Genomic DNA, 17,793 nt, shown 5'->3' on the forward strand with positions numbered 1-17,793 from the left:
CAATGTGACCAAACAAAACCCTTCTGAGAGGTGAATTAAGGGCTCTGATACATATTTTAAGTGTTATTTTTGGATCAAAAAAACTATCCAAAAAATGCAAACTTGTATTTATCCTGAGTAGAACTTTTTCTGACTCACTAATTTACAGAATCTAAAAATTCTGTGAAAATATGGTTACATTTCTTGATGAGATGTGGAAGACACTTCACTATATGAGACTTAAAAGATCTATGGTAGTAACAGGAAAAATTGTTTCTCTTGAGCAAATGGCAAATGTCAGTTTCCATTGTATAGGTACTGATTACTGTAATTATTTCCCTTTTATTTTGGATATTAAGAAGCTGAAATATTTAAACAAATTTTTTTAGCAATTCACAAAATATAGTATGGTACTAATTTAACTGTCTGTTTTGACAACAGTACATCAATATATGTTATTTTTAAACACTGATATATAATATATTCAAATACAAGACAGTGAGTACTACAATCTTCAAAATAAAAAAAAATATACGAGCTAAAATGGATAACTACTAAATGGTGGATATATTTATCACTTTTTTATTAAAAATATTTGTTGTTATGTATGTGATAAACAGAGGAAGGTTAGCAGGCTTTTTCAACTTTGCAAAAAAAAAATAACCAGTAGAACACAATTTCTAGATATTATTTTTAAAGAATTTGAAGAACTAATAACCTAAAATCCTCCTTTTATGACAACTTTGGAATTATTAAAATGTCAATTTACTTCAGAACCTACTTCTTAAAAGGGCAGGTATCAGTTTCCAAAAGAAACCATGGTTTGGATAACATAAAGAAAACTCTTTTTTATGACATTTATTGAGGTTAATGCTGTTTCAGAAAAAATGTTCCTAAAAGACCAATAATTCTTTGGTTTATGGGCTAAATAAACTTTGTCAGGAATTATCTACTCACAATTATTTATGAAATCTGAGACACAAATTAAACCACTGCTTTGCTTTGATGATTCAGACCCCTAATGAATCTGACCAACTCTCAGGCCTGGAATTAACAGATGTAACTAAGAAAAGGACTGAGAAAATGGAAGTTAATCCCATTTAAAGAAAAAAACATTTCTTTAAATTAACCCTTTGATTATTATAATTAGGTTCAGTTTTAGGTTCAACCAAGAAGTTCATTTTATATTTAAATAGCCAAACAGTATATTTTCAAAAGCAGTAAAGCCATATGATGCATTGGAATCCAATTAGGTTGAGATAGTGGGAAAAATATTAAAAATTTATATATTGTTATTTTCTAAAATAATTTCTGGTAAAGAGTTTCAAAATTCAGTTATAAAGGCCACACAATTATTTTCAAGACGGCTGAAAAGTTCCAACACATGCACTGGATGAATAAGAAACTAACCAACATGCACATTCTTTCTCTGGGAACAAATTCAAGAACAAAAAGAGGGAAAAGCTGGGCCTGTTTAATGTATCTTCAAAACACTCAACTGGAAAACCAATTGCTCTTTTGAAGTAAAGATGTGAAAGTTGTCAAAAACTGATGAGATCTGCAAACAATGGCTACAAATAGCAAACGAAAGAAAAATCTTTAACATTTAATGAGAAAGAAGCAATGGGTCACCCATTGGACTTTTCAGGTACTGGCCCATTAAGACTGGCATCATTAACATCATTTTCAAATACAAAGTGACAACATGTAATATGCAAATAAAACACTAAAAACACTTCAGCATGACATTAAAGCAAAACACAAACAGCATACTTACCAGCTCCTCCACAGAGGGGATGGACTTAAGACATAAGAAAAAAGTTTTATAATTAGAAAAACATCAAACAAATGAATTTATCTAGTGGCATAATCATCAAAAGGAAAATTCCCACATGTTGAATATCATTTGGGTAAAGTTCATTAAAACAAATATATTTGCAAATCTATAAGGAATAGTAACTGGATAGTATTAGATTAAGATGTTTTGTTTTATCAAAATTAGTTAATACACCTGGTGCAGTGTCATTCCATTATAGCAGCCTGCCTCAAATTTAATGTTAAAACTTCAGGTGAATTATTTTCTAGTGAAAATGTACATTGTTTTTTCAATGTTAACATCAAATATTCCAAAGAAGCAGGTTTCTGATATGTGTCAGTTAAATAAAACAACACTACTAGCTTAGATTCTCAGAATTTCAGTATTTAAAAGAACTTTAGGAGAATGGAAATATTCATTTAAACAAATTCTAATATATCAGTATTAGAAACTAATTAACCAATCAAATAGAATTAACTGAAAACAAGTAAAACCTAAAGATGCATTACTCTCATCATGAACACCATTTTACCTCCCACCCCTCCCAAGCTACATCTGTCTTATTTGTTGCTGTGTCCTCTATAGTTAACAAAGTGTCTGGCACATTGTACATACTCAATACATATGAGGTTAAAGTGAAATGAGACTTTAAAAAATCTAAACAATCTATATTGATTAAGAAGGCAATAGTTAATTGTGCAAAATGTATACAATGATAGATTACACAAAATACCAAACTGTTCAAGTGGTAGGGAAAATGCTTATATTAAAAGCAAAAAAAAAAAAAAAATGTGCCACTGGTTGACACTCAATTCCATTTTCCCCTTCTTCCTTATTAACAGAACTCCAATTTAAATGGAGGTAGTCATGTGACCAACTAAGAGACTGCCGTGCAACAAGGGATAGCCAACGAGATAGCTAAATTGATTGGCAAAAACAATTGAAGAGGGTTTCATAAAAAGTTCTTTAGAAGAGGTTCACGCGGCTGGGAAGCATCTTTTTGCCCTTTCCTTAGATCCTCCCTTCTTTCAGCCCGGAATGCAGACATGAATAAATCCTGAGGATAGAAATCATGAGCTAAAAATGGCAGAGCGCAAGAACAAAAGGAATCTGGATCCTTGATACCTGTGGAGCTGCCATACCAGCTCTAGACTGTCTGTCCAAGGGCTTCTTTAATGGAGAAAAAATAATTTGTATTAATCAAGAATAATCCCAATGTTACTTGGGATTTCTGTTATATGAAGCTTAATTAAATCCTAACTGATGCAGTAGGGCAAAAAACTGTCTTAGTCACAAATATCTTTTAAATATATTCATACAGGTATTTTTAAATAGGAAAAAATTCTAGTAGCAGTTGGTTATTGATACTATAACTGAGCATCTCTGGGTGATAAGATTATGGATGATCACATTGAAGTTTACATTTCCTACATTTTCTAAATTTCCCAGAATGTGCACATAACTGCCTTTTATAATTAAAAAGCCTCATTAAAATTTGCTCCCTTCAATCTCTAAAATTCATGTATGTATATGTTCCACTCTAAAGTACTTACCAATTTTGCTTTAATGGTACCAGAGTCAACAGTTTGACCAGTTTTAGCATGAAGTTGAAGTTGAATAGAGTGCAATTGTAAAAGCTGATCATGTACTTCTTTCTCCAATACAACTTTCTCTGCTTGGGTCTCTGTCAGTTCAGATTTCAGATCCACCAACTGTGCCTTAGAAAACAACAATAAAAAATGTTAAGTATGCTTAATTTTCTTTATATTGACTCTAACAGTTATTATTCAAGAATGCTATAGACTATCTTTGAAAAGAATAGATGAACACCAGAAAACCATTATCTGAGCTACAGGACAACCATCTAAACCGACACAAAATTGATAGTACAAATAAGATATTTGAGCGGCAATAATGCTCTACCATAAATAGTATCTTCTAATAACAGAATGTTACTTCTTTTTACTTTGCTTACAAGGCTTTTCACTGTTTCACTTTATTTATAAGGTTTATGAAAATATATAGGTATGGGCTGGTTCACCATCCTATAGAGATAATATGTGCTATAGTGGTAACTAACATTAATAGTTTACTAGAGGCGATGCCAATTAGTAGTGCTGTCTTCATTCCAAAGAACGTTACCCTAAATCAGCCAAACCACTATCTAGTAGTTACTTTAAGTACTAAAGTGTGAGCTACTAAGGGTCTAAAGATCAGTTATCTATAAGCTTCAGTTAACTGTTACAACATAGCAAAACAACTATCAGAACCACTTATCCATTCGATGTTTTTTTTTTTACAATTGATACATTGTTTTATTGTACACAGGATGTGTCTCTTGTGTGTGTTTGGTCTTCTCTACTAGCCAAGGAATTAAAGAACAAGGCAAGGCCTTAGTTTTCTTTTCAATATAATTTTACTAAGCATCTAGGGGCCCAGAACTATACTGTTAACGATGAAGAAAAAATTATAGAAAATACTTTTAAAATTATAAATAATTATTTATGCCTTTGAGAAGCTTTCTTATCAACTGAGGGGGTAAATATACATGCAAAAACAAATTTAAAAAATGTAGCAAGTTACAAGTATATTTAGAATTGGTGTGGTCCCAAGGAAATCAAAGTAAAAGGTCTAAAGAAAGTGAGGATTGAGTTTAGAAGGGCTTTGAAAGAAAATGACGACGACGAAATAGTAGTAGTAAAGCAGTCCCCAGATGGGAAGATGACTAGCAGAGAGAGAGAGAGACAGGAAGCAACTTAGGTAAATTCTCTGAGTATAGAGACCAGAGGATATATCTCTATAACCCAATTGCACCAACCAATGTCTAGTACATAAAAGATGCTCAGTAGTATCTTTAGGTTGAAATGACTTTTAGTACTAGCCCTGTGATTCCAGATAAACCACTGTTTCCATTCAAATTTCCCCAATTTTTAAAAAAAGACTCATAAGATTATTAATCTTATACATGAAAGCACTTACTAGAATATGAAGATGTTATTATTAAGATTAGACTACCTAGAGGAGTTGTATATTGATACACTGGACGAGACTGGATTAGGAAAGTGAGGCTAGGTACAATGAAGGGCTTTTGGATGTTAAACCGAAACTGAGATTTAATCTTATAGAAAATGACTATAGGCTCTCAAAGACATTTTTGTTTTTTTGTTAATAATGGTTTTGATATAATTCATATACCATAAAATTCACTCTGTTAAAGTATATATTTCAGTGGTTTTCAGTATAATAGTTCTATAACCATCATCACTATATAACTTTGGGAACTTTTTCTCTCACTGACATACAGTATAGAACATTTAAATATTTGATCATTAACTCCAATAGCCTCGGTTCCAATCTTAACTATATTCTATGCTCACCACCAGACCTTTTACTAAAGCCTATGGTTTCAGCTCATTCTCTTATGGATTTCTCAGAAATATCTCATAATATTCTCTGACTTCTGGTATGTTCATGACTATTTGTAGTCTTTATAACTGAAGTCAACTTGGCTGGATATAAAATGTTTGGTTCATATTTTCTTTCCTTCAGTATTTTCAATATGTTGCATCATTGACTTCTGTTATGAAATACTGCTAGTGAGACATGCAGTCCTAATCTTTTGTCTTATGAGTGACTTGGTCTCCAAAAGACCAAGTCACTCATAAGAGAAAGAAAAGATTGGTCTGCTTTATTTTGAAAGCCCAGTATTTTACTAAAATACAGCCTCTATGGATTTATCTATTTCAGGTATTTCATCTAAATGGAAGTGCACAGTATGTGACCTTTTGAGTCTGGCTTCTTTCAGTTAGCAAGTTTTCAAAGGTTCATCCATGTTATAGCCCATATCAGTACTTCCCATTAGTATTTCAGTCCTTTTTATAGTTGAATAATGTTCCACTGTATGTATACAGCACAACTTGTTTATCCATTCATCTGCTGATGGACATTTGGGCTGCTTCCACCTTTTGGTGATTATGCACAGTGCTGCTATGAACATTGTGTGTACATATTTATTTGGGTGCCTGTTCTCAATTCTTATGGGTTTATACCCAGAGTGCAATTGCTGGGCCATATAATAATTCTATGTTTAACTTTTTGAGAAACCACCAAACTACTGGCTGAGCCGTTTTACATTTCTACCAACAATAAATGAGGATTTGTTGATATGTTTTAAATAATTTTTGTTTAATGCTTCTTCAGTGACTTCAATTATACTAATATTAATTACTCTTTTCTTACCTTTATATTTGTAATTTCCTTTCAAATCCTATTTTTCTCTTGCATATCCTTTTTCTTGCTCTTCTTATTGTGTTGTCTATTTTTATGTTCCTTCTAATTTAGTATCCATTCAGAAATGACTTTTTCCTATCTTTTCAGGGCTCGGTAAGTATTCTTTTTATTTTTATTGCTTTATTTCTGAGTTTTTCTATTCCTGAATTATGCTGTTTTATTCATATTATTAATTTCCTTTATTTTATAACACAATCTACAGTTTTCATCTGCTTTGTGGGCATATTTTTCTGATGTTTTCATTGTGTTGTAATATTATTCTATTAATTTCTAGCTTTCTGGATTACAGTACATTTTATGGGATTTAAATGAAATCTCTTTGTTACTCATGTTTAGATGAAATGGTTTAACATGGACTCTGCATTAAGTGAAATAATTTCCCAAGAGGTTGCTAAACTTAAAAATAAATAAATAAAAGAATTCTTCACAAAGAGTGGATGCAGGTATCAAAATTGAAAGCCCAGTTTTATTATTTTGGAGCAAGACAAGTATTTAAAATTTATTTTAAATTTAGTAATATTTAAGTAACTCTTTTCTTGCATATGATATAAACACTTCAGCTGCTAAAAAAAATTAGTCATTGGTAAATATTATGTCAAGATTAAAAATTTCCATCTTTTACTTAATGGTTATCCTCCTAATGTCAGAGAATTTTAGAATTCAAAGAGATCTTAGACAGCATAAAGACTATGATTATGACAATTAAAATTTAGATAATGAAGCCAGGGCCCATCAAGGCTGTTTTTATTTCTGGGGCTACCCAATTAGTTAGTGGCAAAAGAGCACTTTGAACCCAATTCTTACTCCCAGGGCTAGGCAGCAGAAGTGTTATCAAGTAATTAGCCTTAAGGAAAAATGTGTTTCTTTAGCTACAATACATACGTTTAACTTACTAACAATATTCACAGCTACGAGAAAGCAAGCATCTACCTAATACGTGGCAGGAATATACACCATACATTATCTGTGATTCTTATCATACTCTCCAACATTTTTTTAATAATTAAAGAAACTGTAAGATAGAGTTTAGCAATTTACCTAAGATCATACAATAAGTAGTAAGACTTAAAATCAGCTTAACCATAAAAAAGTCTGAGCATCTTTCACCTCATTGTCTTACCCTGGCCACATTATAACTAGAAAAGGCTAAGTTAAAAAGAAACAGCTGATTTCAACCCTCAACTCAAATTTTCAAGTGATATCCAAAAATGTTTTAAAAAGCAAAAACAAAAACAGTTAAAGACTATATTACATATAGACTTTATTTGGGTTACAATCTTTTTACTTTCCTACATTTGATCTTGAAGATTCATTTACAGAAAAAAATAAAATAAAACTGATCATTAAGCCATCTTTTCCCTAAAATTCATTAAGGATGAAATGATTTCACTCTAGGAGGATCTCTCAGCCTTAAGACTGTGGCCTTCACTTCACCCAAGCCATTATTAAATCAACCACTGGTGAGCTTTTCTAAAGTGATGATTCTCAAAATATGGTTCTTAGATCATCACTATCAGCTGAAATGGAGTCAGGAGACAGATGAAAAATCAGGGCATAATGTGCAAAGCAGGAATGAATATTCCTAGAAATGAAAAGGACAAATAGAAAGGCAGTTTATCTAAATAATATTATAGAATTAACATTACCACTTATTTGTATTTATTGTAGTCATTACTATTCTATTTCTCATCTCATAATTCTTTCAAAACATCCAAACTTTTCCACCAAGATAATTCCTTTCTAACATAATTCTTAACTACTGGAATCCACTCTATGGCACAAAATCAAAGTAATTTTTGTATTCAGTTTCCTATTATTCCACTTTGTCTTGACCTTAATCCACTGTCCAGATAATCTTCAAAAAACATACAACAGCTATACTGTTTTCTTTCTAGACATAAGCTAGTTTTTATTTCTTTAACTGTCTTATGGATAACAATGCCAATTACTTTACCTTAAGCACCCTTCAAAACCTCATTTTGGGGGAGAATCACCTAAGACAAGAAATTAGCAAACATCAAGTTGTACAGCCGGGAACTTGAATCCAGCTCATTAGTTTTGGCATGCTATATAGCAATTTTGATAACATTTTCAAAGGTCCAAGCTAAGAACTTAAAACAATTTGGCAAAACACCTTTATTTTGCACGTGATGAAAAGTGAAGTCCAAAGATATTAGGTGAGCCGCCCCAATCACTAATTGCATTGGATTAAAACTCAGACCTCCCGACATTCTTTGTAATTCTGGCAGTAATAGGAAAAATGGTGAGGAAACAGTCCAAGAGCTAGCTCCATATGAGAACACATCTCCAAATCTCAGAACTAGAAACAACTCTTAAGAGACTCTCAACACTCCCCAGCTAGCCATTTACTCGATCTCCCGCCATGTGCATGCACAGGCATGAAAATACACAGACACACATGCAGGCACAGACATGTATGCACACAAAAGCACACATTTCCCAAGCTGTTTAAGAATTGCAAAGAAAATAGTTGACTCCAGATGGCATTTTAACTGTAATGAACCATAACACAGAAAGCTACTGATAAAGATATAAATATTATCTCACATCTACTTGTAAATGTTTCCACACCTTTTGTTTCAAAGTATGCGTACGAAAGGTAATCACTTCACTAAAAAGAAAAAATTATGCTTTTTATGTCTATATGTTTTTTATGGTTGAAAATTCAATTTAGGATGCAAGGTACAGAAATTTAAATCCTAGGAAATTATACCACTTCTAAAATTTGTCATTTACATCCACCTACTTCCCAAAAGCTCATAAAGTCAATAAAAGAAATATATAAAAAAAAAAACATTAGATAGGGATGGCAGGATGTCATTATAAAAAATACCATCTTATTACAGTTTATTGAGTATTCAATTTAATACTGTTTCCTATTAATAGGAAAACATTTATGGATTATATAATTCTCTTTGTCTCATTAAAAGAAGCACTGCCATTTTATCTAGTGAGACTTGTTTTCTCCTGAACTAAATTTTTAAAAGAATGTATCACAGAGATTCTTACATAAAAGATCCTAAATTACTTGACAGACAGCAGAGTCAGTGAAAATTCAAATTTTGGAAAACTTGTATCCATCACCATGAGCTTGACAGCTTCTCAACAGTTAAAGACTTTTCTGATGAGAAAAATACAAACAAATGTGATTTTTTGATATTGTATAATGAGAAGTGCGAGCATTTGGAAGATCTGCATAACTTAGCAAACCATTTTCAAAATGACCAATGCATGATGTTAAGATCATGCCTGGGTAAAAGATCATTACGAAGACTGCATAAACAGACCAATGTATTTTAATGCAACACTGTATGAAAAGTTCACTGATAGAGTTTCAGACTCCACACTGTAACTAACCTTTAAGAAATTACCTTTTACTATCAAAGAAGAATATCCACAATTATCTGAAAAGGCTATTAAAACACTCCTCCCTTATCTAACTACATTATCTCTGTGAGGTCAAATTTTCTTTTTATACTGTATCAAAACCACATATTATAACTGAATGCAGAAACAGATGTGAGAATCTAGCTGTCTTCTATTAAGACAGACATTTTAAAAGTTTGAAAAACTGTAAAACAATGCTATTTTCTATTTTTTAAATATATACATAGTTTTCATTAAAAATGACATATATTAACATGTGATGGGCTTACTGTTGCTATTTTTAACTGATGTAGTAAATATTTAGAGTTTTCTCAGTTTTAATTTCTAATACAATAAATACCAGTAGACAGAACCCACATTAAAAAACAAAAACAAAAACAAAAAAAAAACCACCTCTTTGCAGACCTCATAATTGTAGGGTATAAAAGTGTCCTGAGACTAAAAACTTTTAAAATTGTTGTCTCAGTTTCTGACAGGAGGCCCATGTGACTGGACCATATAGAATAAGAGTAAAGAACAGTAAAATATGTCATTGGAGAGTTATCCAGGTCAAATCATACAGAGTGTGTTGGCCATAATAAAGAGTCTGAATTTTATTTGAAGTATAATTGAGAAATTTTAAACAGAATGACATGATCAAAGTTATGTTTAAAAAGGCAGCTGTGCGTTATATAGGAGACAGCATGAATGAACTAGGATTGGGGGATCTGAAATATGAGACAAGTAGAAAAGATGCGATATATTTTTGAAAGTTAAAGTACTTTGACGTAAACCTCAAAATGAAATTCAAACATTATAAAATGTTTTCTGTCCATTTATGTTAAAACTCAGTTTCTCTATGATCAAATGGAGGTGGCGTGAAGAAAATCAACCTACCCAATATTTTAAAAATGTCACAAGTAAATCTATACTGAATACTCTTACACAATGTTTAAAATTATTTTTAGTCAGTTTCAAATTTTTCTTAAAATGGAATACTATGAAATATTAAGTCACAAATCATATCCTTACACATTACATACCAAGGGAATAATGAACTACAGATTCGGTCATTCAATGTGGCAGGCACTGTGTTAGGCACTACAGATATAGAGTCAATGAGACACACCATCCTAACTCTCACAAAACTTGTATTACAGAATGATTATAGGTAATCTTTGAGGATTTATGGCAGAACACTAGAAATGTTTCAAATAACTTACTGATTCAAATACATACTTACTGAGTACACTGCATGCCAGGATCTGGAGACAAAAAGATGAATAAAACAGGAATTCTGCCCTAAGACTTTTATTATCTAGTAAAAAGAGATAAAAGATACATTTCCAATTATGATGTAGAGTGTCATAGCACTATTATAGAGGCATGTGTGATATACCACTTCAAAAGAAGTAAAAGGGGTCAATCACAAAAAGGAAAAATTTACCTGCATGCTGAATGGAAATAGGCTAATACATGGAGTAGAGAAAGGGAAAGGTCTGATATGAAAACTCCTAACAGGTGAGATAGGATTGTAAGTAGGTAAGAAAGATTGGTGTTTAATGTGAGTTTCAAATTTCCAATTTTAAAAAGGGGCCAAACACCTATTCTATAATCTACATATATAAATCCACCTGATATCATACTCAAAGGAATTACTCACTATTCAATATGGTTGGGAGCACTGAGGAGAAAAAAAAACAACTCCTAGAAACCAAAATGGGTTCACAGAGATAATGTTACCCCCTAAAGTCAGCTTCACAAAGTATTTGACAGTTCAGATTATTTCACCTAAGACATCATCTGATCCTTAAAGAGCTTATCTTCTAGAGCTAGAAAGATGTGGTGACCACCAATTACAGTATGTACAATGTAACAAATCTAACAGTCCAAGGGAGTTCAAGGTGTTATGACAACCTCTGGCTATAGAGAGTAGAGAGGAGTGGGGTGAGGAACACCTTCACAGAAAAGGTGATATAAGTGGTATCTTGAAAGATGAGGTGTTTGATATTGTAGACAAAGGGTACAGAGAAGGCATTATACATAAAAGCCTATGCCAAAGTAGAGATACCTTGAAAGAGCAAAGCCTATTTAAACAGAACGGTTTTATTGAGGCAAAAGCAGTTTAGAAGGGGTGATTAAAGAAAAAAAAAGGGGGGTGGGGTCGGATAGCACTGATCACCATGCTACAGAATTTGAATTTTAGCCAGTAAGTAATAGGGAAGTATAAAAAGAGTGATAGAGTTGCTTCCTTCTTTTTCTTTTCTTTTTTTTTTTGGACATGAACCATTAAAGTGAAACATTTGGAATGATGTTGACAAGTAAAAGATGGTTTGGAGAGAGTAAGAAGCAATTAGGAGACCACATTAGGAATATACAATAAAGGATAGGAACTTTACGCAGCACCTCCTAAATCCAACTTATCTTTCCTGCTAGACTTGCTCCTTCTAGATTCCTTTCTTCAGAGAATGGCATGAGTCTCCTAGGACTGTCATAACAAATTACCACAAACTTGGTGGCTTAAAACAACACAGATTTATTCTCTCACAGTTCAGGAACCCAAAATCAAGGTGCTGACAGGGCTGGTTCCTTCTGAAGACCGTGAAGGAGAAACTGTCCCAAGCCTGCTTCCTAGTTTTGACTCCTAGCAATCCTTGGTATTTCCAGGCTTGTAGACATGTCACTCCAAACTCTGATTCCATCTTCACATAGCCCTCTTCCCTGTGTCTGTGTCTTCTGAGTATCCCTCATCAGGACACTTTCATTAGAGTTAGGGCTCATTCTAACCTGCTATGATCTTATCTCTATCCTTACATTAGACCCTATTTCCAAGTGAGGTCACATTCTGAGGTTCTGGGTAGACATAAATTTGGGAGGAACTATTCAGCCTAATACAGGCATCAATCAATACACTCCCCAAAAAGAAATGTGGTGTCATCCTTAACTTTTTCTCTTCTTCATCCTCTGCATCTACATAATTATCAAATCCAGTTTCTACTTCTTTAATTTTCTTTAAGAAAATTATCGTTTTCTTAATTTCCCATTGCCATTTTTATTTCAATAACACTCTTATCTATACAGCAAACTTCTTGCTAAAGCACTAGACGAACTCAATTATTATTCTCATTACTGTGCCTTGTTACTAAACAAGTAAGTATTGCTGGAGAAAGTCACACAACAAGGCAGACTGGTTGTACCATGAATTTATGATAATTAACTCTAAGTAAGTCTTCGACATTGCCTGGCAGTCCTATTTCTCTAGACAAATGGCTCTCCCACTCTTCCATAACTATTTCAAATATTTTTCATTCTCCTTAAGCTCTTACTTTCATCTACCTTTAGCAGTTGTCCTGGGCTATTTTAGAGAGAATAAAGAAGGCATCACACAAAAACTCCCTCAACTTCTTGCCTTCTGTTATCATCTTTCCTTTCCTTCTAAGTATAAGAGCTGTCCTTTCAATATAAAGTCTTCCTCTACATTTTAGATCTCATCTTCAATCAGAAACCTTACTAATACCAATTGTCCCTCTCTTTCTCTCGAATATTCAGCTTTCTCCTGAACTAGATGCTTCTCATTTGCTTAAAACATGTTCAGGTTTACTTTTTCATTTAAAAAGAAAATGAAAATACCCTCCTTGAATGCCACCCTCCCCCTTCCAGCTATTGGTCCAGCCACACTTACTCTTTCTCCCTGCTTTATTCTCTATCTCCTCCTTCTCCCACCAAACATAAATGTGTGTCTTTGGAGAGGCTGCTTTCTCTAGTTCTGTAGAGTCAGGACCCTTACTTAATACCTGTAAAATAAGAATAACAATACTAAACCTACCCCATTGTTGTGAGAATTAGATGAATCAATATACATAAAAGAATTTTGACAGAGCCTGGCCCATAGCAATTACTCAATAAGGTTAGCAATAAGGTCAGCAATATATTATTATTGCCAATAAAAACTCATATAACTCATCTGCATCTATCTACCCAGCCAACTAGATAGTCGATGACTTATCTTAGAGTCATCCTAAATTCCCTCATCCTTCCATGCCAATCCATCCCTTAATTTGTTTATTGTTACCTCTCAAGTCTCTCAGGTTCTGAGCACTATCTCCACTATCCTACTATGCACTATCATCATCTCACATGGATCAAAATAAGAATCTCCTAAATGATTTCTTGCTTTCATTCTTGTCATTCCCCCAAACTCTCCTTACCATAGACATAGTGAGGTATTTGAATCTAGTTATGATAAAGCCCCCAAATCTACTTGGTGGCCTATAAAATCATGTAAAACTATGAAGACAAGGTCCCAATCTACCTGTTCAAACTTATCTTGCATCTCACTTCTTTTGCCTTTTTAATACATAGCATCTCTCTTTGAGTTTTTCAAATGCATTATGCTCTTTCCCATCACAGGTGCTTTCCACTTCCTGTTCTCTCTACTAGAAAACTGAATAATATTCTTATTTCTCTTGGCCTAATTAATTCCTACCTATCCTTTATGACTTAACTCAATGGCCAGTTCCTCAACAAAGCCTTCCTTGATCCCCCCAGAATAGGCTCATTACTCTATGTACCTTTCATAGCACTCATCAAAGTTGGAATTTCACACATATGTGAAAATTATTCCAATATATCCCCCCAAGAGTATCCAATTTCCATAACAGCAATGACTATGCCCATCTTTGCTCTCTATTGTCTCCCTAGTGCCCAATACAGCATCTGGCACATAATTAGTGCTCAATAAATATATATTAGATCAATATTAAACTTCAAGTTCAATGCTGCAAAACAGCCTTACTGCTTGTAGAGCTTTTAAGTGGTAAAGGGATAGCAGTACATCATTAGTTCATTATCAACATGGCTCTAGGCCAAAGTTAAAAGTTTCCCCACTAATGGCTGTGAACAGTAAATTACTGAAAAAGAAGACAATGATTCATCAAGTGCTGAGAAAAAAGAGGATGGATAAAAGATATATTGTTTATTTTAAAGTAGGGGCAGATAGGCAGAAAATTATATTTCAAGGCAGAGAAATGAGTTTTTCTAAAGTACTGGTTCTCAACCTTTGTTTTACTCCAACATACCTACCACTGCTACTATTACTATTACTACTATCCCAATCAGTACCTGTAACTCCAACAGAACTGTCATCAAGTGGCTCTCCATAGCAGGAATTCACAAACAGGTGAGAAGTATAAGAGAGATGTAATTTGAAATGGCACTACCTCAAAATATTTTGATATTTTTTGTCTCCTCATCCCCTACTAGATATCCCTCTCCCCAAATATAACTTATGGCAAGAAACAGTCACACAGGTATCATTTATATTTAATTTTAAAATATAACCTGTAAAATTTTATTTTTGCAGCAAAATTGTTTTCTTAACTACTACATTGATATTAAACATGGTTTCACCTAAAGCTACAAAAACTGGGCAGAAGAGGAGGCACTCTGGAAGAATACTCAAGACCAAGTTAAATATAAGTTATCCATCCTGGAGATATTTGAGTATTGATTACAAAAATATTTTATTATAGTAATGTGGCTTGAGGTGTTCATCACTAAAACCACTGAACTTTGACATACACTTGTTATATTAAACCATAAGTGGCCTCAAATGTTATGCTTTAATGTCCAAATCTTTAAAACAATTGAACTAATTTAATCCACTTACTACGAAATATAATAGGACAAAAAAGTATGAACATTTTTTCTAAGATTTCAAGATCTTAGAAGGCTGATAACAGTATATGGAGCAAACTCTGAAATTCTGCAGATGATATAAACAGATCTACTTGGAAAGGCAGTACTGACAAAGAATCTCTCAGCAATAAACAACTGACACCATGAAAACTGTAGAAACTGCTAACTGTACAAAAGTGAACTCCACAGACAGATAAGTCAAATATAACTGAAAAACCACACAAACAAAAATAATGATGTTTAGTCTCCCTTCCCCATTTTCTAACATCTTTAAATCTATGGTTTCAAGCACATTAAAAACAAACAAACAAACAAACATGCATTCACATCGTGATAGGCTAGCATTTCTTATTTTGAGGAATAATGCCATCTCCTAAGTCAGTACATGGAGTCCGAATATGTAATTATAATTTCTGGGAAAAAGAACATGCATAATTTATTATAGCTCTGAATACTCATCTAAAGTACTAAAGATGAAAAAATTGAGCACCACCTCCTACTCATGGAACGATCCTTCCTCCCAAATTAGATTTTATATATTACATCAAAATATCACTGTTTAAAGTTTCCTTAAGTCTTTTAAAAAATGATTTAGATGTTGTTCCATTTCTTAAAAGCTGTTATCTTCGGTATATACTTTCAGTTTTAAATGATATTAAAGTTCTCAAGTGGCAAAGTTACTTTTGCTGTTATGTAAAGCTAAATAAAGTACTATTTCTAAAAACCATCAAATGCAATTTCATTACCTGAAAAAATAACTATCTTCTAGAAATAACCACTTATCAAGAAATCAAAAGATATTTTCATATACCTAGAAGAAAAAGTGATTAGCTTCATATTAGCATTTCCATTTCAACCTTTTCAAAAAGGATGGAAGAAATTAACACACTTTTCAGTAAAAGAGACTGATATGCAGTTCTAATATAATTAAAGATGAATTATACCACCTTTTTCATGGCTAACAAGAAAGAGGAAGAATGCTAATGGCTAGGAAAAGAGAGGATGCTTATCTGATATAGCAATATGGATCCAATGGTCACTGTTTTCTCATTAAAACTGATAGCAATGATTTCTTAAGAAACTTAACGTTCAAAGAGCTTTTACACATCACTGATTATCCTATTTTTAGCTACTTTAAAATGAAATATCCATTCTCACACTTAAATTACCTAGTTAGAAAATGTTCTTTATGTAATGTTAAATCTATCATGATTTCTAAATACTGTAATAATGTGCTAATTTAATTTTCTGCACAAAGGGGTAAGTTTTTTGTTTTTTTTGTAACCACCACTCCACCCACACCCACAACCAAGATTAGAGACTAAAGCAAATGATCATTGTTCATACATTCAAAAATAATTCCAGACTTTGGGAAATTTGGTAAAGTACAAAGCCTCAATGTTAGAAGTCATTGGAATATATATAATTGTAGGGAGCTCTCGTGCTATCTGCCTGTAATTTAAGGACTGTAAACCGAGAAGGACATTGATACTGTTGAGTTTATCCCACTAAATTTTCCTAAGAGTTTTGATCAAATTCCCCTAAATAGTTCAACAGGGAATAGTATGTCTGTGTGCAACATTAGATGCTGACCTGAAATTGTTAAAAATAATCAGGTCTGTATCTGTCTGGATATACAAACCTAGTTGATCAATGGGAAAGTAGACCTAAAAACTCAAATGTTAAACGGTAGGCTAGGTATTCTTATGACAGAGAATCTTTGAGCTTAAGTCTTAGATTAATGTAATATGTACAAACAAGCTGGTGTCTTTAGTTCCTGTTTTCCTCCTGAAAGACCATAAGGAGGTGTATGACAGGACCCAGGAAGACTCACACGTAGATCTACACCCCTTTTTCTACTCCAACCTCACCCCACTCCTTTCCTTCATACATATACACACGCAATCCCTGTCACACTTGATGCCCAGGTGCCCCAGTGGGCAGTTTTCTAGGGTCGTTTCACTGGCGTTGTTAAATGTGATCTGATGACTGGGGTTGAATGCCATCCCCACCAGTGCCCAAAGCTCACCTCTAGCTTGTGGTTGATTTGGGACACAGTCTGGGCTTTGTGGCAAAGCTGCGCAAAGCAGGAGCTCAGGCTGGTCATCTTCTGTCGCCCCTCATAAGTGATGTCCGCCTGGTCCGGGTCGATCTCACCTAGAAGCAGATCCACATCCACGAAGGCCTTGTCGAACTCCTTCTCCAGCACCTCCAGCCACCGGAACATGGATACTCCACCGGGGGAAACCCCCACGGCGCAAGAGGCGCCCCCTGGGCCCCCTCCTGCTCCTGCTGGGCATGGGCCGCCCGCCGACATGGCGCCGTCTACGGCCTCCCCGGACTGCTGCTGACCCCCGCCGCCCACTCCGCGCGAGGGGAACTGCTGGGACTGCGGGAAGACCCGCGCACGCACACTACGTCCTCCGCGTGCCGTCCCCTCGCGCCGCTAACGCCGGCAGAGCAGTCTCGGAGTGGCGGGAGCAGGGGCAGCGAGCCCGAGGCAGCGACCGTAGTACACGGAAAAATCGGGCCGTCCCACCTCGCGGCCAGCCCAGGCTGCGCATGCGTAGCGAAGACCTGGGCGGACGCAGCCGGGCGGGACGAAATGGGCGGGGCTAGGATGC

The 17,793-nt window shown here is 34.3% G+C and overlaps 1 protein-coding gene across 2 annotated transcripts in view; it reads right to left on the reverse strand.

Annotated features, from left to right (window-relative positions):
• GOPC (golgi associated PDZ and coiled-coil motif containing) overlaps positions 1-17,732 on the reverse strand; it is a 33,882-nt gene extending 16,150 nt beyond the window's left edge. The window contains exons 1-3 of one of the 2 annotated variants that reach the window (XM_039871144.1): positions 17,199-17,732; positions 3,349-3,513; positions 1,757-1,780 (exon numbers count right to left, since the gene is read on the reverse strand). In XM_039871144.1, coding sequence (XP_039727078.1) covers positions 1,757-1,780; positions 3,349-3,513; positions 17,199-17,486 — 477 coding nt within the window. In that variant the 5' untranslated portion in view covers positions 17,487-17,732. The remainder of the gene's footprint in view (positions 1-1,756; positions 1,781-3,348; positions 3,514-17,198) is intronic. The other variant, XM_039871148.1, reaches the window with a different exon arrangement.
• Positions 17,733-17,793: the final 61 nt, after the last annotated feature.

The sequence above is a fragment of the Pteropus medius genome, unplaced genomic scaffold (assembly GCF_902729225.1).
Source record: "Pteropus medius unplaced genomic scaffold, Ma_sr-lr_union100, whole genome shotgun sequence".
NCBI lineage: Eukaryota > Metazoa > Chordata > Mammalia > Chiroptera > Pteropodidae > Pteropus > Pteropus medius.